Raw genomic sequence first — 21,049 nt, 5'->3', positions numbered from 1 at the left:
CCCGAGTGATGTCAGCCGCCTCCTCTCTCCCCCATTCCCGGCCGGGCCGAGCTTGCAGAAATAAACAGCCCCACAGAGAGCCGCGCTCCGTTGCCAAAATGTACGTCTACGGCGGCGCTGAATCGACTTTTCTATGCGCAGTATGTAATGTTACTTACTAACTTTTTACGTGCACGCACATTTATGTTCCGTTTTTTTTTTCCAACCGCTGTACCGTGTACGCGCGATACAACGCGCAGATCTTCAGTGCGGTGTCTACAAATTTTGACACCTTAATTCCTCTGCCACTATCACTCCCGAACAAGACAGAGAATGTTTGCGCCACCACGGTAAAGAGCTCCTTCTCAGTCGGTGCGCAATCGCTTGTATTTTTTAAATGCATACATATAATTGCGTCTGTGTGCTTTCCTAAAGAGGCAGCCGTCACTGCATTTTTTAAAACTTTTAAAAGCGACGTACCTTCTGTATTTCCGATCTTTCTGTCGGCACACCTCGTATCGATCTAACGATCTGCGAGCGGCACACCGACCTTCCCGCAGGGGGAACCGTCGGGCGCCCGGGCGCGCGCAGCGGCGATCGGCGATCGGCGCGGGAAGTCGGAGCGGACGGCCGGCGGGACCCGAACCTCTCCGGTTCCAGCGTCTCGGAGCGCAGCTCTCGCCGCCGGCTCGCCGCAGGCTCCCGGTCTCACTGCGCGCGGACTCCCCACGCCGGGTCCGCTCACCCGGGCGGCCGCTCGTTTCTTTCACCGCGGCGAGCGCTGAGCCCAGACCAGCGACCCCGACCAGGAGGCACGGCGACAGGGCGGGGACCGGGGCTGTGAGGCTTCAATTAAAAAAAAAAAAAAAAAAAGTGCTGGGTTTTAACATCCACAGCCTGCCCGGATCTGGCTACAAAGACGCTATGTCTCAATCTGGGATGGAAGCAATGAAAGCAGTAAACCACCCGCCTTGTTCCTCAACGGAGCATCCGTGCATCCGTGCGCGGGACGCTGTGCCCCGAGCGGAGGAGGCGCGCCTACCCTGCGCTCCTCTCGGCGGGCTTCGCGGGGCCAGGCTGCCGCTGGTCCTCAACCCGCGTTCCCCCGACCCACCCCTGGCGCCCAGAGCCCGACTGCGTGGCAACCCCCCCCCCCCCACCACCTCCGCGGCTCTCGGGGGACCGAGCGGGAGGAGGTCGGTACTGGGCGAGCTCGGGGGTCACCGGGGACCCGCGTAGAAAACCACCTCCGCCTTAGACCCGGGCGGCTGCCACGCGACACAAGAGTCCCCTAGAGGATAGAAGTTGGGGACGAACACTTTGAAGGCGGGCCCACTCGGAACTAATTCTAGCTTTGCCTCCTGGGTCTGTGAGGTTGGGGTACGGCGCTTCACTCCCGGAGGCTTTGCATTTTCTTGTCCACCTTCCACCCCGCTAAAGGAAAATAAGAGTAGCCATCGCATGAGGTTATCACAAGCATTAAAATGGGAAAACAACAACAACAAAAATAACACTACAACGTCTGCCAGGCATTAGCTAAGTGTTTCATTTGAAGGGATTTCATTCGTGGCTGGGAACCCCAAGCTGCCGGGAAGAGGCATCGCCATCAGTGCTGTGGCCCTTACAGAAGCAAAAGCCGAGCGCTTAGCACACAGCACACTTGCAAAGTAAGACGCCTATTATTTTAAATTTGTGCTCCACATTTTACCTAAAGAACCGAGGAAGTTTACAATTAAATAAAATCGTGTAAGGAGAAATAAAAGATGTAAAGCCACGTATTAGGAGGACCGGTATATGGACCTAGAAATATAACAATATATAGGGTATATATATATGATATATCATAAGCCAGTTCATAATATTTAATGATATATATATTTTTAAGGATTTTATTTATTTATTTATTTGACAGAGAGAGGGAGAGAGACAGTGAGAGAGGGAACACAAGCAGGGGCAGAGGCAGAGGGAGAAGCAGGCTTCCTGTGGAGCAGGCAGCCCAATGCGGGGCTCGATCCCAGGACCCCGGGATCATGACCCGAGCCGAAGGAAGACGCTTAACGACTGAGCCACCCAGGCGCCCCATATTTAATGATATATTAATATCTAATAATGTATCGGGTGTTATACACACACCCTATAACATATATCATAAGCCGGTTCATAATATTTAATGATATATTAATATCTAGTAAGGTATTGGGTGTTATACACACACCCTGTAACAAACCAGTTCATAATTCAGAACTTCCTAGGTGGCCTTTGTCCCTGAACCACCACTGATGGAATACACATACTCCCTAGATGCCCATTCTCTGGGGCCTCCAGCCTCTGGCTATACTGCAGCTTTGTTTTCTTTGAAACTTCAGTGTGGGGCGCCTGGGTGGCCCAGATGGTTAAGCGTCTGCCTTCGGCTCAGGTCATGATCCCAGGGCCCTGGGATGGAGTCCCGCATCGGGCTCCCTGCTCCTTGGGAGACTGCTTCTCCCTCTGCCTCTCTCTCTCTCTCTCTCTCTCTCTCTCTGTCTCTGTCTCTCATGAATAAATAAATAAAATCTTAAAAAAATGTTTATAAAAAAAGAAACTTCAGTGTGCTAAGAATATTATGATATTCTACTTGTGTATTGATGAGACAAAGGTTCAGAAACAGCTCCGAGTTTCTTGACAGGCAATGCAAACATGGAAAGAGGGTGGATTTTCTAACTGCTTGGATATCTGACTGGTAGAAGAACTGGGTACGATGAGGCCCCTGGCCTCCCTTGCTGGTGAATTTCTAGCACATAGACAACCTGCCGCTTCTAGGCTCCTCTTCAATCTTCCCCTCCTCCAAGGCTCTTTCCGATTCACCTTTAGGGCAACCCAGGAACTTCTTCCTTTCCCATTCCTGGCAGACAAGACTTGCCCTTGAACTTTGCGTGGCTCCAGCAGCATCTCAGAGAGAAGAGGAAGGGCTTGGTCTCCTTCGCTCTTGGACCCCTCAGTGCTCCAAAGGGACTGTCAGAGCTCACTTTCTCAGACTTACAAGTGAATTCTGCTTAGAGGTAAATTATCACTCAGATTTGCCCTCCAAAGAAAATTAACTCTATCTTCAAACTTCCATTCAGCACACACTGTCCGCTTCTTGTGGTGTCAGCCATCATGCTTCGGTGCTTTGGATACTCCTGTGGATTTTTTAAGTGGGTGGCATTGGCAGACTTGCTTAATTCGGACTTAGCTACTAGGTTGCTGTCCGGACTGCCCCTTTGAGCCCCCAGCCCCACCCAACCCATTCTTTGCCTTCTTCAGTTCTTCCATCGTCTATCACTAAACCTGTTAGAATACTCTCCACGGGCCGGTTGCTTAGAGCCCTGTGCAGCAAGATCCAGAAGCCTCGGCCGCCCCCTGCTTGGCCCAGGCTCTCCCCTCTTGCTCACAGCACTTTGAACAGGCATCCACCGGCGTCCCTGCCTTTCCAGCCCATCAGCTGCCCGGGACAGAAGTCTGTGTCCCATATACAAATGGAACCATCCCGGGGAAAGTAGTCAGTTAAAATCGCATCGTTGTCCACTCGATGTCATAGGGAGGATGCCAGGAAAGGTAAGCGCAACATTACGGGCACCCAAGACAGCACCACTTAAATGGACCCAAATGAAATCGAACCCTGTTTCGTCTTGACTAAAGTGGTACCATTTCCTCAACTGGCAAATGTGCACCTTTAAGCACTTCATGAACACAAAATATATTTAACAGCTTTCTATGTGAATAGTTCTTTTTAGGGCACAGGTACTATCTTTTAGGATTTTTTTCTTCCCACAGTACCAAGCATTATACCTTGCACATAGCGAGCATTCAAAAGACATCTGTGGACTCAATGCTTGTTTTTAAACATACTAGCTCTAAATCGAAGCTAAAAAAGTTTTATTTTGTTTGTTTGTTTGTTTTTGGCTAGAGCACTGCTTGGTGTGGTTTAGCTACTTATCTACTGGGATGGTTTTCCATAGAAGCGGGTATTTACCGAGCTCTGGTGGTATTAGGACTTCAGCCATACTATTGCTTGTGCTTCCCCAGTTGACTTTGACTTCTTATGTATCATTTTTAAGTTGGCATGGTCTTTCTGACAAGGTTGGAGGACGGGATTCTTTTCTTCTCCAGCTACCCCAGAGATCAAATCATTTTTATGAGTGCAGCAATCGAGTCTGTGCATATTTAACACAATCTCGAAGTTATTGGGTATTACTCAGCAGAAGACTTTGGATACTGCCCCCACCCCCACAAATAGAACACGTACTTGGATTACCAATGACATCCTCTCTTTTTCTATGTGACCTTTATGGTTTGTTTCTTTCCAGAATTAGAGAGGATGTTCTTTGATCTAACTGAAACACATACTGCCAGATATCAGAGATGAGAAGTGGGTTATAATGCCTTACAGCTGTAACACATAAGACTCACAGAGGATGGAGTAATCTCAAAGATTAATCTCAAAGATTAAAATGTAATCCCTTGAGGCACCTGGGTTGTTTTGTCAGTTGGGCGGCTGCCTTCGGCTCAGGTCATGATCCCGGGGTCCTGGGATGGAGCCCCAAGTTGGACTCCCTGCTCAGCGGGGAGCCTGCTTCTCCCTCTCCCTCTGCCTGCCGCTCCCCCTGCTCCCCTCTTTCTGTCAGATAAGTAAATAAAATGCTAAAAAAAATGTAATCCCTTGTTATAAAAATGAAGGCTTCTTGTCAGAAAAGTCAGGACTAGCTAGGGTTGAATAGAAAGTTACAGCCAACATGAAAGCAGAATCTTTTGTCAGTTTCAAGGTAGATACTTCTACAAAAGGACTTTGGTGTTGGAATGAGGCACTGAAGTTTCACTTACAGGGAAGTTTCCAAAAGACTCAGAAAACACTACTTACCCACACCAAAACAGAAGATACTGATGAAGAATGTGGGAGATGTTAGCTCCCCCAAGAGACTCCTTGACACCCTATTACACACAGATGCTGATTCATATTTGGTTTCAAACACTTTCTCTTTATGTTTTTTATCCATCCACCTAAGTGTGTGCTTCTACTGAAATTGTCAGAATGCTCATCAACCCCTTTAAAATATTTAAAGCATGTAAAAATCATCTCCATTAAAAGGCATCCCATTGCCTGTAAAGCAGAGAAAATACCTCACCTACCAAGGGAGTTGCTGCAAAATTCAGGCCTTGTGAGAAGGTTTTAAAAATCAGAAGGCACAATATAAAATGCAAAGTATTTTTTAGTATCACTAAAACAAATTGGCAGAAAGAGTTTTACTTGCTTAGTTTGGAATTGAACTTGAAATCTGCACCTAGCACGGTGTGATACTCAGTAAATACTCTTGAATGAATTACTGATGAGCTTTTTAAAAAATCAGAGGGGCACCTGGGTGGCTCAGTCGGTTTAGCGTCTGCCTTTGGCTCAGGTCATGATCTCAAGGTCCTGGGATCGAGCCTGTTTCTTCCTCTCCCTCTGCTCCTCCCCCAGCTCATGCTCTCTCCTGCCCTTGCTCTCTCTCAAATAAACAAATAAAATCTTTAAAAAGTAATAAAATAATAAAATAAATAAAAATCAGAATAATTATTGTCACCTAATGTTGCCTTTTGGGGGGGGTCACATTTTGAAAATATCTCCCTATATTAAAAACTAAATGACAAAAGTTAAAAATACATATATTTTCAATGTTTACATTGAACACATTAACACCTCTAATAAAATAATCTTCATTATTTGGAAATCGTATCAATAGTCTCAATTTTGGTCCTTCATAAGTGTGAGACCTAGGTTAAAGCCTCCCCCGCTGCCCCCTCCCTGTCTGAGGTTCTGACCGTTCTTTTGCCCATCAGGCAAATTTTCATCTTCATGTCACATCTGGGGCACAGCTCTTCTTTGAGGACATTTTTCAGATATTATGAATTAGGCCTGAATTGGTCATAATCCTGGCTAGAAATGACCAGAGACATGGTTGGTCTCACCAGTCCTCAAATTACCAACTGGCTCTCGAATTAGCAAAATTCTCCGCCTCGCCCAGAGGAAGACACTAGAGAAAGCCTCCTTACAGAAAGAAAAGGTTTGGCAGCAAAGTCAAGGGCGCCCTCTGATGGCGAATAAAAGAAATGACTCTGTTCTCAACTGTAACTTCATTTGGCGGCTTTGCCCCCAGTGACTACGGGGTCTTCGAGTTCCAAGTTGGCAGTGTATTAATGAGTCTTTCTTGCCCTAGAGATCTGTGGATATCTTTGTGTGCTGCTCAAAGGAATATGTATCAAACCAAGTTGAAGAGTCAGAAGTCCTACCAACTGGTAACAGGACTTTTTTTTTTTTTTTTAAAGATTTTATTTATTTATTTGAGAGAGAGAATGAGGTAGAGAGAGAGCATGAGAAGGGAAAGGGTCAGAGGGAGAAGCAGACTCCCTGCTGAGCAGGGAGCCCGATGTGGGACTCGATCCCGGGACTCCAGGATCACGACCTGAGCCGAAGGCAGTCGCTTAACCAACTGAGCCACCCAGGCGCCCGGTAACAGGACTTCTTAAGGCACAAACTCCTACCTTGTATTGCACTCAGGCGAAGATAAAACAAGACCGTTTTGTTAAACAATAAAACTGGGTGGCTCAGTCTGTTAAGCAACTGTTTTCGGCTCAGGTCATGATCCCGGGGTCCTGGGACTGAGCCCCACATCTGGCTCCCTGCTCAGCAGGGAGTCTGCTTCTTCCTCTCTCTCCCTCCACCCTTCTCCCTACCCCCACTCATGCTCTCTCTCAAATAAATAAAAATCTTTTTAAAAAAAACAATAAAATAAAACAACGATGAAACATTAATGCAGCCAGGGTTGTAAGGATATAAAGGACCTATGCAGCAGTGTCACAGCACTGTACCAAGAACAGCTATGCCACATCTCTACCTCTAGGCGGGCCCCACACTGAAGAAAACTCCCCAGAGAAAAGTCTGGAAAGGAGAAGAGAAACTCTCACCAGTAAGAGGTGGACTGTATGGAATGGACCCCCTCCCCCTGCTCATCCATATCACCTCGTGTGTGAAAGCTTTACTCACTCATTGTCAAGGGAGTCTGGGGGCGCCCCCGTGGCAGCAACCCAAGCTAGAGACAGCAAGTCACCTATGGTGCGGGAGCCATTCTCGGTCGGGCAAGCGCTCTCCCACTAGTGCTGGAAAACAGCAAACAAAAATACCTATTCACTGTCCCTTTCTTTCCAGCCCTACCCAAGAATCTTGTACCTGGTTGGCCAAACTGGTTTGCTTTGATCAAAGGAGAAAGAAGGTTTGGGGGGGGGGGTACATAAAGCCTGTGGGGAAGGTGGCATCCTCCTGCGCATGTACACCCTGTGCATCCGGTACACTCGGACTCTTTTCTGCGGGTGCCATGAGGAAACACTGATTCTGCTTCAGTCCTTAGACCCTCCCGGGTGTTACTTGTGCATCTAATTTCATTTAGCTAACTGGGAAAAGTCTCTCACTTTTCACACATCTTGTGAGTCCACATGTATTTTTTGACTCACTATATTCCAGGCTTTGTGTTCGATTCTGGGTATATAGAGATGAGTAAGATAGACCTTCTGCCCTCAAGCTCAGAGAGTAGTGGAAGAGATCACATCAGATGCCCTCCCCCCAAGATCTATGCTTTGGGGATCCTATGGCATGAACGACTTGTCTCTGCCTCCTTCAAGGGGAGAGTTAATGGGCAGTCCCTGAATCCACGGTCCTATCTGCGGATGGGTCAGTCTCTGCTCGCTCTCCACTCAGCCTCACGAGCTCAACGGACCCTGCGGGGTAAGGTTGAGAGCCAGAGTTTCCAACCGATCTCCCAGCCCCCCTTAGTTTGAGAACGCTCTCTCCTCTCTGTGGGAGGGGATCCAAGGTTCACGGGCAATAAAGGAGAACACGCACATACCTACAGTCCTTCCAGCTAGGAGGCTACTGAGTTTTATTGAAAAGTTCAAATAAGACTTCTTAAGTATTACAAAGTAGTTATCGCGCTGTCTGCATACATTAGCCAGTTTCAAGTATTATTATCGCAGCTAAAAGAACTGTATCAGGAAAACATCTCAACTGTATTCCGTCCATCTGTCAATATTGCAAGGACAATGTGCAGCAAGAAAAGCAGGTGAATAAGGGCTTCCCGAACTAGGAACGCAAATCAGGAGTACTGAAAATATGGTCATGTGCAAAACTAAAAAACAGAAAGAATCCCTGAGCATTTGTCTTAAAACATTCACGCTCACATTTCTTTCGTGTGAAAATGAGTAGGACACTCCTCCTGGGCAGCCCCTGGGCTTCTACTTCCCACACAGGAGCACTGAGCTAGGGCAGCTAAGAGAATGCATTGATTTTGCAGAAAAGAGTGGTACTGTCTCCCCACAGGACTTGTCTTCTCACACACGTGAATTTACGGCCCACCACACAATTATGAGTTCATGAATACAGATGGTCGCCTGCAACAGTCTTCAAGCTATTTAAAATAGAGGGCTGGGTTTTTTTTGTTTGTTTGCTTTTTAAATGAATGTCATTTATTTTCTGAAGATTCCAGCAAATTATTTGGCTTGATCTGAGCAATTTAAACATTTGCTAAATAATGACTATCATGGTTAGGTTTGATAAAATTCCTCATAGAATCTTCGCAACTGGCCCGGCTGCGGTGTCACAGGATTAGACTGTGTGCCTACTGCACGAGAGCAGGAGTACTTGTCATTTAGCTCCCTAGTGACCGCAAGGCCACTGGACTGAAGAGCCCTTTAAGGCAAAGAGGTAAAAACTGAGTGCATGCGGAGCTTTTTCAAATCGGTGTCAGGTTATTTACCAACGGACCACACACCCTAAAAACTCCAACACCTACTTGGCGTGTCCTGTGTGACCGCAAGAAGGCAATATTGTAAGGATAAGTTGTAAGGATATCCAGAATGGTTAGGATCTTTTACAAGTCAGTGGTATTTTTAAAAAAGTCTTCAAGAGGCCGCACTACCTTCTGAGATGCTAGCCTCGACTAGGCCATGATTAAACAAAAAAGGTGCAATTTCTAATTCTGGAGGCACTTGAACGACGTCAATCATAATTTGATCAGAGACAAAAATGCAAGCAGCCTGGGAAAGGCAGACAGCTATTTTAGAGGAAGAAAGCACACACACTTGAACGTGGCCGAACACCCAACGTGACGGTCCACTTCTGCAGCATGCCTCACGTCTCTCAAGGGTATTTCTTCATTAGATCCACCACATCATTATAGAGCCGCCAAGGGGCATCCAAGCCCCAGATAAAGTCCAGGTGCTCCCACTCCGGGATGAGCTTGCTGTACACCAAGTTGGTGATCTGTGGCAGTAAGATGCCGATGTCGCTGACGTCCGCCAGGGAGTCCTGGCCCCCACTCCAGACGGCCGTGGGCACCAGCATGTCCTTCACGTTGTAAGGGGGAGGGTAAGTCTGTAATAAAACCGACAGAAGGCTTTGTTGGCATTTTACTTTATAGAAACACAGCCAAATAATCCCCCGTGAGATACTGATTAGTAAATGTGACAGTGGAAGACCCAAGTTTTGAAAACTGTCCTCAGTTTTCAAGTTACGGTTACCAGAACCAGAAGACACCTAGCTTTTCCCCCAAGGGCAGAATCCTAGCTAGAAGAGCTTCCAGCTGTCGAGTGCCCTGGAGGAAGGGGCTCCTCTCCCTGCTGGTGGTCATGAAACCCTGGAAGCCAAGGGGTTGGGTGGTGGCTCTGGAGTCCTGCCTCCTACTGTCTCTTCTTCTCCGTCTGGGGTGCGACACATCACAGGAATTCTGTAGCCTCGGTTCCCTCACCTTCCATGACAATAGCCACCACATCTGTCACACAGGCACTGCGAGAATGAAACAAGAAAAGTAGGGGCAGAGTGCCTCCCACTTCAGAGCACCCGGGCCTCAGAATATGGTCCGTGTCTTTGTATGTGGAAGGCAAGGCGTAGGCGATGGAGTCTGGCCAAGGCCCACCAGCTGCCAGGGAGCAGACCGAGGCTAGTCTGACTCTGAAGTCTGTGTTCCTGGTCACGACGAAGCACGTGTGACCGTGACCGTTGTTACAGACTCAGGGAACAGGACTGAGAGGGGAGGCCCAGGCCACAACACCAACCACAAAGCTCGGGTTGTTCCGGAAGACGGACGGAAACCCACAGCATCTACTCAACTCTCCCCAGCATGTCCCGCAGCAGCTGCCCCCCCACCCCCACCCCCCAGCCCCGTGACCCCAGCTGGCTTCCCTGGTGGGTTTAATTCTAGACTTTTGAAGCCTTTACCTGGTTGTAATGGAAATAATTCCTGGCATGGCTTCCCCAGTCAAAGGCTTGAAACTTCTGGAATTTAATAAACTAAAAAGAAGATAATTTGGGGGAACATGTTATCTGACACAGAAGTTTGAGAAAGCCTCACAGGTGGCTACTTAGCTGTATCCTCAAAAGTCCCATTTTACACTGTACCCAGATTTACTCTTTATTTCCAAAGTGAATTTAAAATAAAATGGTGGGGGGGGGGGGGGCGCCTGGTGGCTCAGTCTGTCGAGTCCAGTGCTTGACTTCAGTTCAGGTCATGATCTCAGGGTTGTGAGATCGAGCCCCGTTTCGGGCTTCCTGCTCAGTGGGGAGCCTGCTTGTCCCTCTCCCGTGCTGCCCCCTGCTGGTGCTTCCTCTCTCTCAAATGAATAATAAAAAAAAAAAAAGTTAGGGGCGCCTGGGTGGCTCAGTCGGTTAAGTGTCTGCCTTTGGCTCAGGTCCTGGGATCGAGCCCCACATCGGGCTCCCTGCTCAGTGAGGAGTCTTCTTCTCCCTCTGCCTCTCCCCCTGCTCTCTCTCTCTCTCTCTCTTGCTCTCGCTCTCTCTCTCAAATAAATATTAAAAAAATAAAAGTTAGGAAGGCAATTCCTACAAAAATATGTCCTGAGGTGGAAATAAGTCCCTGATATACTGTTAGGTGGGGAAAAGGCAAGTTATAAAAGAATAAGTAGAAGAAAATAATTAATCTATTTCTACAACTATTATTTCTATCTGCATCTTTAGCCAGTTCTTTCTGAAATGATCTGCAGCAAGAGGTAGAGAGTAGAATGCAGAGACACTTCCTATCTCTGGGTACACATTTTCTGTCTCTGCGTCTGATTGCCAAGTCTTGTTTTTTAATTGTGAAGAGAATTTTCGTTATCTTTTTCCTATACGTAATTACTAAATTTTCTAGAATGAACATGCACTGCTTTTGTGTATGTGATAAAACAATCAAAACTGCATTTTAAAAGTGAGTGGTTCCTATTTACGCCCATGACTGGTTTCGCTCTGGTGTATCCACTAATGGTTTCAGTATGTCGTGTTCATGGGTTCGTGACGACATCGCAGCCTCCCTCTCAAAGCTGCTCCCAAATCTTGCTTTGTGAAGCAACTCCGAAATAAAATAAATCCAGGACTCAGTGAAAAACTGACAGAGGGGAGGGGTGGGGAGGGGCGGGATGGGGAGGGGCGAGGAAGTCAAGCCCAACAGCAGTTGGATGAACTGGCCCGTAGTACACGGGCACAATGACAGGAACCCAGGACTCTGGGGCAGGAAACCAGCTCCCATTTGCAAGCAGCCTGGTTCAGTGCAGGACAGGAAGGGCTTGGGAAGGGCTCGCAGAGAAGTGCTTCATGGGGAGCACAGAACTCTCTCTAAGGCTGACTTTACACAAGCCCCGGGTGCACCCCGGGGATGCCTACCTGGCCCCAGTGCACAATGTTTTGCACAGAAGTTCCGGCAGGAGAATGTGCCACATAGACGGGCACTCTGGACTGCAAAAGAAACATGGTGAAATGAAGACTGAACACAGCATGAAGGAGGCACTGATGATAAACATCTTTTGCGTTTCAGAGCCACAATCTCAAATACAGGAGATTAAGAGCAAGGAAAAAAGTTCTAGTTCTTTGATGACAAATATGTCCTATAAGAATACGTACAACCACACACGTGCAGAATACATACGAAGGAAGCAGAGCAACATGGTAGCTAACTGTAGGGCTGTGTGGGCTGAGCTTACTGGTCGTTTTGATTTTCTTCTTCAAGCTTTTCTGAATTTCCAACATTTCATATAATAATCAGACCTTGTTTTTATCATCAGAAACAAGAAAAATTAATACTGTAAAAAAAAAAATTCCCTAGAGCCTTCATTCTAGAATTTTAAGGCCTGTTTTCAAAATGCAACATTACCAATGACAAATATATTTAGAAATACCAGCAAAGGGGCGCCTGGGTGGCTCAGGCGGTTAAGCATCTGCCTTCGGCTCAAGTCATGATCCCAAGGTCCTGGGACTGAGCCCCACATTGGGCTCCCTGCTCGGCGGGGAGTCGGCTTCTCCCTCTGCCTCTGCCCCTCCCCCTCGCTCGTGCTCCTTCTCTTGCTCTCTCTCAAAATAAATAAAATTTTCTTTAAAAAAAAAAAAAGCATTAGAAACACCGGCATATTGCTGGCCGAGGGTCTACATTTTATAAAATAAGTAAATACGTGTGTACACACACACACACACACATTTAAATACTTACCATAATCTCTTAAAAGAAACAGATCACTGGAATGAATATAAATACCAGGACTTAAATTACGACAAGTGTCCTCATTCAGTAGGAAGTTGCTAACAGCAGGCCTGAGGAGCACTGCACACAGCATCCCAGGCACCTGCCAAAGCTACTTCCGTGCCTCTTCAACGAGAGACCCGTGAGCACTCTGAAGGAGTCGTCCTCACTTCTCTCACATCCTCCAGCACAAAGACGCATCTTCACAGATAAAACAAACTCACGGACAGTAAACACTGGCCGTAAACACACATACCATGTTTAAGTTCCTCTCGTTAAATCCGCAGAGAATAAAAAAGGCATTTCCACAGAGCTCCTTCAGAATGACATGACTGCAAACATGTATGCTCAGCCACTTCAAAACCGTACTCTGGGGAAAAAATTCTTTGACCCCAAACATGTCCTATAAAATAAAAGGGAACCGAAGAATATCTCAGCATTTCATTCTGGCAGACAAGCCTCCCTGACCCACCTCAGCGACACACGCCGGGCGTCTCCCTGTGTGACCCCAGAAAAGAAATGGCAACCAGCGGATGGTCACACCAGGACACGCACATGATACGTTTACTAAGGCCAAAGCAGATGTTAGGGAAGTGTATTTAAAGTCTCCTGTGAAGAGAAGAGGCAGAAAATCAAATCAGTTCACAGCAGACTCTTCACCACGGGAAGGAACATTAGTGATCACCCATCCCAGGGCCATCCCCAAAAGGTGTCATGGGCTGGTGGGCTCGTAGGGACTCCCAAGAGAGAGCCAAGACCGGTCAACAGTGTGTCTGCGTAGGACCCATACATCCAATCCAATTCTACTGGCCAGGGAGCCGATTCCGGCCCCCTGCCTGTTGTCTTTTCCTTTTAACACTTTTTTCTTGCGCTAAAGCGTGTGTAACACAAAATTTACCGTTTGGGCCATTTTTAAGTGTTCAGGGGCGTTAGGACACTCACATTATTGTGCAACTAGCACCACTACCCATCTCCAGAGCTCTTCCAACACCTCAAGCTGAAGCCCTGCTCCCATTAAACAAGAACTCCTCATTCCTCCCCTCACCAGCACTGCCTAGTCTTATAAATAAAGTTTTATTGACACATACACAGGCACACTCCTTTTTCTCCACTTTTGTCTCTGGCTGTTTTCACACTATAGTGGCAGAGTGCACAAGTTCCAACACAGAACGTAGGAGCCACAAAGCCAACAGTATTTACTATATGGACCTTTAGAGAAAGTCTGCTGACTCCTGGTGTACATAAGCCCTGACCAACGGCCCCTGAACTTATGCGCCAGTACTTCTGGGGCAATCGCTATGCCCACAAAGATCTTCGCATACTGGTGCAATGGGAAACAGGAGAAAGATCTTCCATATATTGAACCCAAATGTATCCCCCTATAAGTTACACTTCTGCTGATGCCTACCCCGTGGAGGGACGAGCAGGAGTGAAAAATTCAAATGCCTCCCAAGGCAGTGTCCGCCCACCCCAGGAAAAAGAAAAAAAGGTATGTTGAGGTCCTAATTCCCAGTAGCTCAGCATGTGACCTTATCTGGAGACAGGGTCTTTACAGAGGTCATCAAGGGAAGATGCGGTGATCAGGGTGGACCCCAATGCAGTAGGGCTGGGGTCCTTACAGAAAGGAGAAATGTGGGCAGAGACAGACACACACACACGGGGCATACACATATGTGGACATGAAGGCAGAAATGCGAGTGATGCTCTTATAAGCCAAGGAATGCCAAGCAAGGCACCAGAAGCCAGAGGGAGGCTTCGAGAGTGCTAAAAGCCCCAGGGAACTGTAAATCGTATGCCCAGCCTAAGGGTGCAACTGCTTGGTGATACAGAGCACCCTTTTCTCCCCCACCAACCCCCAGCCAAAAAATAATCAATTATCAAGATTTCAGCATTAGATATGCTTTTCAAAGGGTGTGACTAATTTGAAGTTTTAACACTGTATGGGCCATATTCAGCACTTCTTTAGGGAAATTCCGTCCACGTACACACAGCCTGTGACTGTGTGTCAAGTCTGTCGACTACAAGACAGCCAATCAACATCTAAACACAGATACTGGGTCTCCCTGAATGTGCCTCTTCTCCGGACTAATCACATGACAAGTAGCTGGGGAACACTGAGAAACATCGCGTGCAGAGAAGGTCATACCGCAGGAAAAGGCATCAGTATTTAAAACTCCTGGCTTTGAGTCTACATAATAGTCACATGTGATAAATGCAGAGATTTTTGAGGTTCTCTCCTAAAAACAAGAGGCTGGTGCATCACCGACCTAGAGGGCAATAAGCCACGCTTTCCTTTGGACTGACCAGGGATGTGAAGTTGACCCTGAGCTTCAGAACTGCTACCTGAACGCCACTGTGGTACACTCCCCTGTGAATTCTGTCCAAGCAGGACCGCACGTAGAGAAAAAGAAAGATCCATCTTACACACTTACAGGCCCGCTCAGACCAATCTTGATGTCTTTCTAATTCATATCTTTGTATTCTGAGAGTTAGGGCACTAAGCTTCCGTGGGGGCAACGCAGATTTCCCAGAGCAGATCATTCAAAGGTTTTATGAACATTAATTTTTTCGCTCTGTCACTGTCCCAGGATATCAGAAAACACCACTGCCGGGAACAGTGACTCCCAAAGACCAGTCTGTTTCGTCTCTACTAGGATCCGGTGGGGTGCTCTGTGAAAACGCAGATCCTGGGCCCCTCTCCCGATTTCATGAGCCACCGTCTCCAAGCTGGGGAGTGGGGAGGTCTGTATCTTTACAAAGCTACTAGATCACACTCTCCAAGAATTAAATTAAATCAGAAACCCTCCTAGGACATCGCCATTGCAGTTCTTCGGAAAGAAGGGCACAGGGATGCGGCAATGGGAAATGAGCAACCACCTAAAGTCTGGTGAAGGAAGCTGGAATTCCTGATAACGGAGTGCTTCCTACGCGGCCGTTTAGAACGTGATGTTGTTTTGTGCAGTAACATGGTAGCTCTCCAAGTGTGAACCACGGAATCTGCAGAACAATATACATAGTTGGCTACCGTCTTCATTAAAACAAAACACTACATTTCTCTCGGGATCTGTGTACATATTTAAATTCACACGCAAGGTCTATAGGAAAAGACCCACCCTGAGCACTGTGTTCAATTCTGAGGAGTGAGAGCGGCCTCGGTAATGGAAGAGGACTTTATGTACAATTTCTGAATGGTTTATAATGAAAACTGAAGAGTCTATATGACCCGAGACATTAAAAATAAATTCGGTTAGAGGGGGCCACATCTTATCTGTGTGTCTGGTCACTGGTGCAGAGAATCCATCTCAGGTGAGGGTCGGATTCTGAGATCAGAGTACAGTCTATATTCCCCGTGAACATCTCTTAAGTGGCCAATATGTTACACCTGCTCCTGTATGGGATTTCATGTGTGTGTATAAAAGTATCATACATGAAACCCAGAGAGTGTGTGTGCATGACGCGCCATCTGGCCTCAGCTGGCTCTCAGCTCGTCCTCCTGAAAACTGCTTCCTCCTTGAGCAGGGCTTGGGGGTCACACCGTTCTAGGGGTGAGGTTACCGGTTTGTGTTAGGGGCCATATTAGGAAATGTTAATAGGAACAGCGTCTTTCGATGGTCCTCAGCACGGCCAGGGTGGTCCCCTCTCCCACCCCCCGCCTGATCCCAATACCCGCGGGCTCACCGCGCACGATAAAGAGCAACTCCGGGAGTTTACCTTCTCCCGGACTCCCCTGGGCTCCCTTTGTGTGGTGGGTGGAGAGCGCCGACAAGTTCCCCCGGAGAACATGGTGCTCCCCGGCGGGGTCAGTGATACACCTTACCCCCCAGAACCTGGAGGTAGGGGTGAAGGGGGAAAGAAACACGATGGGGAGAAGCTGCCCCACTGTTCCATCGGCAGCAAAATAGAGAGGAGGAAGGCGCCAATTCTCCCTCGAAAGGCCAGTCCTTCAGGTCTGAAAAGGGAGTCTGTGGGGCAAGAGAGGGTGGGGGGAGCCCAAGTACCTTCAAGAGAAATTCTGGAAATCCTCCTAATTTACAGAGAGGGCTAGTAGAGAACGAAACTGAAGCCACAGGAGCCAGGGCAAAAAACATTTTCACCTTTCTGGCCAGCTCGGGGATCCGTGAAAATGCTATAAAACCTGTAGGAACAAAAGGGAAAGGACCGGAATTCGATCTCGTAGGCCTTTGCTCTGGAAAAGGCAAAGGTGGGCGTGCATGACGCCCTCTAGTGGCAGCCTGAGAACCATGCAAGCAACGCCACCGCCAGCAAGAGGCCGAACACTCCCGCGGGGGCCTCTGAACTCAGTGCGCACTGAGTTTGAGTAAACTAGTAAATCAAGTACTTGTTAAGTGCTTGACTCAATCTTCAACCTACCTACGCACTGGAAGAGAGCCAGAATATGTCCCTGCTCCCCGAGTCACGTAAGCCGAGCAAAGGAAAGACGCCCTAGCAGGGCACCCCACCACCCAGCCCCAGGAACGATTTACAGAGGCGTTCCGATCAGTCGCCAGTGACTCAGAAGGAACCTACACATTTAGAATGTTCTAGCTCTAAAATATCTTTCAGCTTCCTCTTGGGTCACTCCTTGCCTTGAACTTGGCCCCAGAGTGTCACTTCAGAAGGCAAATGAGGCAAGGGTCACAAGTAGAGAAGTCATGGGAGAAGATTATAAAATGAAGAAAAATGCTTAACTCGACTCTTAAGGAAGGTACACGCATCCGTGTTGCCTTCTGTCTGTAGCCTCTCAAACTGGCTACGAGTGTGTTCAGAGGCAGTGAGTGAGGGTGCGGACATTTAACCAAACACGTCAAGACTCTTAAGAGCAGGCCTACCTTTCACTGACTGATTCTGCTTCTTAGGAATGCATTCTAAGGAGATTGTGTGATAGAAACACAGAATCTAATCTTAGCACACACTAAAAGAAGGAATTAAATTAATTATGGGACAGGGCCCTAGGCCCTAATCAGAGGAACTCTTATTTGCTAGAATCATAGGCAATTTTTATTTTCTTTAAACTCTGCCAAAAAAAATTTCTTAAGTAGGCCCCACATCCAGCATGGAGCCCAACACGGGGCTTGAACTCATGACGCTGAGATCAAGACCTAAGCTGAGTTGGATGCCTAACCGACTGAGCCACCCAGGCGCCCCGAAATTTTTTTGTTTTTGTACACAATGAATACACCTTCCTTTTATAATCAGCATAAATAAAAAATGCGTATGACTTTCTGAAACTATTTTAGAGACGAAACATAACATGGCATGTTTGTAGTTAGTTTTATTCCACGTAAGAATCAGTGTACTTTATTTTCTGTTTAAAAGTCTCTGCGCTTAGAACACCCTTGTTTCCTATCCTCTCATATCCCCATGCTGCTAAACCAGGAAACTATGTGCTAGGCTGTGGCTTCCATTAATTCTTTCCATGTCAAGAGAACCATACACCACGTCTAGCCATTGATACTGATATGAAAGTCTGAATTTCCAGAGAACATTGTGAACTATTACTCCGGATTCCCTGCCCTTCCCCTCTTCATTATTTCTGCTTGGCATTAAAACAAAAAACGGACACACACCTCTATTCAAACTAACGTTATTTTTTTACATTTCACGTCTAAGGACAGACGCCAACTCTGTACCAAGCTCCAGTCTTTATCACATACATACCTATCGTGGTGCCTTGAGAGTGACCCACATAATACACTTGTTCTCGACCAGTTTTATTCAGAACGAAGTTAATCGAAGCTGGCAGGTCATAATTTGCCATTTCATCATAACTGGAATCCAAAAAAGGAACACTTTCATTAAGACATCGCATGCAAACACAAGCACACACCAACACAACCACCTGCAAACAGAGAGGACACAGTGGGGTGAGCGCCCAAAAGCTGAGCCCAGCTGCGTAAAGCAGCGCTGAGCGCAGAAGACATCGACGGGACTGTGCAGGCCCCCCACCACCGTCCTCCTCTTTCATACAGTAAACTAGTTTTACCCTTTCTTGAACTCTTCCATACGTGCGATCAAACAGTATGTGTGTGTGTGCGTCTCTGGCTACATCCATGCTGTTGCGTAGCCGCTAGCCGTTCACTGTGTAAATACACAGCACTCCATCTGTCCATTCATTGCTGATGGGCATTTGGTAGTTTCGGACTTTTCACTATTACAAATGGCGTGACAACATATATATCCCCACGCGTGCCTTTGGGAAAAGCTCCCATTCTTGCATTTCCTGTCTTTAGGTAAGCCGTGGTTTTACAAACGGGAAACAAGCCCGAAGGAGTCTATGGCTCTGACCTTCTCTAATACCAGGTACCAAGACACCGCCCTGGACCCGTGCACGGGTGCTGTTTGTCATCAGGAGATGCGTGAGCAGACCGTTACCTGGCGTGCAACACGCCAGGCTTTCTCCCTGTATCCTCTCCTCCCCGACGACCTCATGAGATAGGTATTTATTAGCCCCATCTCACAAAAAAGAACGCTGACACACAGAGGGCTTATGCGACAAGTGCCATGTCATGCAGTGAGTCAGGCAGAGCCAGAAGTAACAGAGGGGAGAGGACCATTTCTGGAAATAGAGAACAGTGCATGTTGATGGAGGAAGGAAGAAGGTTCTAAGACACAATTAACCCAGCAGCTCCCACACGGCCTGGAATGCCAAAATAACTAAAAATCCGTAAATGAATCTAATTCTTAATATGCAATTATGTGCTTGTAATTTACCCGGCTGTGATTTACTAAATTCCTCACCAGGTTTAAAGCCTTCCACGAGCCACCAGTTTCCCCTCTCCTACAATTCCGAGTTGCCCATCTATCTGCCTCCCCGGATGTGTCTGCATTAAGGGTGCGAAGGAAACAGCCCCGGTCACGATCAATTCCAACATACCTGAAGGTCCAGAATTCATTCTGGGAAACTGAAAGAGTCTTGTGTTTCCGAGACCAGGTGTTCCCCCTGCTGTTGCCCAGCCACACGTCGAAACCGGCGTCTGCCAGGATGAAGCCCAGGCTGCTGTTGGGCAGGTTTGTGACCCAGTTACTAGAATCGGCCAGCAGGCCGTGCTGCAGGAACACCACTGGCTTAGGACCTGAAAAACATTCGGGTTTAGGAGGCAGAAGCACCTCACTGTAAAGCCAACATGAGATCTTGCTGAGCAGATCATTCATAAAAGATCCCAAAGCAAATAACGAGCTAAGAACAAATCCAAATGTTGAGGTAACAATGTATTCCTATATGACCCAGGTAAAGAATATCTTTTTAAACAGTGCTGGCAAAGGAGTAGCAAAAATAGACTATTTTGCATAGCTGATAACCAGACACAGTGACTTAACCGTAAAAAAAAAAAAAGCTAATACATTTTTAAGAGCCGATGAAATGTTTCTATAATTTATTTGCTCCAGTAATTGCATTTCTTACAATGTATCCTAAGGAAATAAACCAAAAGACAGAAAAAGACTATATACAAGGGCGCCTGGGTGGCTCAGTCGGATGGGCATCTACCTTCGGCTCAGGTCATGATCCCAGGGTCCTGGGATCAAGTTCTGCATCGGGCTCCCTGCTCGGCAGGAAAACTGCTTCTCCCTCTCCCTCTGCCCCTCCCCCGCTTGTGCTCTCTCTCGTTCTCTCTCAAATAAAACCTTTAAAAAAAGATTATATATATACAAATTCATAAATACATCTATACATATTCTTTTATTTACATATATATTCTTTTATTTATTTTTTATTTTCTACTCACCTACACACTGATGTAGTGGAAAAACAAAGACTAGGGAGCCAGAGAAACATGACCTCTGGCTGTTTACATCAGTTAAGACCATTTAGTCACTCATTAACCAAGCATTCATTGAGCACCAACTATGTGTCAGGCGTTCCCAGCACTGGGCACACGACAGAGAACAAACACAGAAAGAAAACAATTCACCGTCACGGAGCTGATTTGATACTGACCACGAGTGTTAGAGACAGACACACCCAGGTTTGAACCTGTCCTCCCCAGTTTCGGACTGGTGCCCTGTGCAAAGCACTTCAACATCCCCTGAAACTTACATCATCCCCTGTAGCAAGGAAATGTCTATGCACTTTATAAGGAGTAACGAGCCAGGAGATATGACATGAAAAGTTCTTAGCAAAGTGCCTGAGACACAGTAAGAGTTCAATAAACATTAGCTCATTATTGTCACCTAGCCAGTCTGAGTCTCCATTCCGTAAATAACTGTCAACAGAAATAAATGAGGTAATTAAGTGACGGACACAGAGGTCACAAAGTAAGAGCTCCCTTTGCCTTCCGCCCATTTGTTAGGATAGTGAAACGCTGGGGGCTGGAGAAGCTGATTGTTGAGTGGTCAAATAACTCACGGCAGTATTCCAGCCATCTACAATGACAAGGACTATGGCTAGCCCAGAAAAGTTCATAACCCAGCCTGGAAAGGGGGCGGGGGGGGGGAAAGCAAAGCACAAAACAATAGACTACTCTGGACAATAGCTAGACAGCAATGATGTGTGCAAACGAGAAGAGGTGTAAAAATATCAAGGAGAA

General features: G+C 47.1%; 1 protein-coding gene across 2 annotated transcripts in view; it reads right to left on the bottom strand.

The window, feature by feature from the left end:
• Positions 1-7,872: 7,872 nt before the first annotated feature.
• Positions 7,873-21,049, bottom strand: part of LIPA (lipase A, lysosomal acid type) — a 31,034-nt gene continuing 17,857 nt past the window's right edge. For both annotated transcript variants that reach the window (XM_028104492.2, XM_028104491.2), the window contains exons 4-10: positions 19,399-19,597; positions 18,183-18,292; positions 16,523-16,659; positions 12,781-12,927; positions 11,675-11,746; positions 10,238-10,309; positions 7,873-9,394 (exon numbers count right to left, since the gene is read on the bottom strand). In XM_028104492.2, the coding sequence (XP_027960293.1) occupies positions 9,161-9,394; positions 10,238-10,309; positions 11,675-11,746; positions 12,781-12,927; positions 16,523-16,659; positions 18,183-18,292; positions 19,399-19,597 (971 nt within the window). In that variant the 3' untranslated portion in view covers positions 7,873-9,160. The remainder of the gene's footprint in view (positions 9,395-10,237; positions 10,310-11,674; positions 11,747-12,780; positions 12,928-16,522; positions 16,660-18,182; positions 18,293-19,398; positions 19,598-21,049) is intronic.

Source organism: Eumetopias jubatus, unplaced genomic scaffold (assembly GCF_037043125.1).
Source record: "Eumetopias jubatus isolate StellerSeaLion01/CBP00866 unplaced genomic scaffold, mEumJub1_p1.0 scaffold_17, whole genome shotgun sequence".
Classification (NCBI taxonomy): domain Eukaryota; kingdom Metazoa; phylum Chordata; class Mammalia; order Carnivora; family Otariidae; genus Eumetopias; species Eumetopias jubatus.
This window is presented reverse-complemented; position numbering and strand designations above follow the sequence as displayed.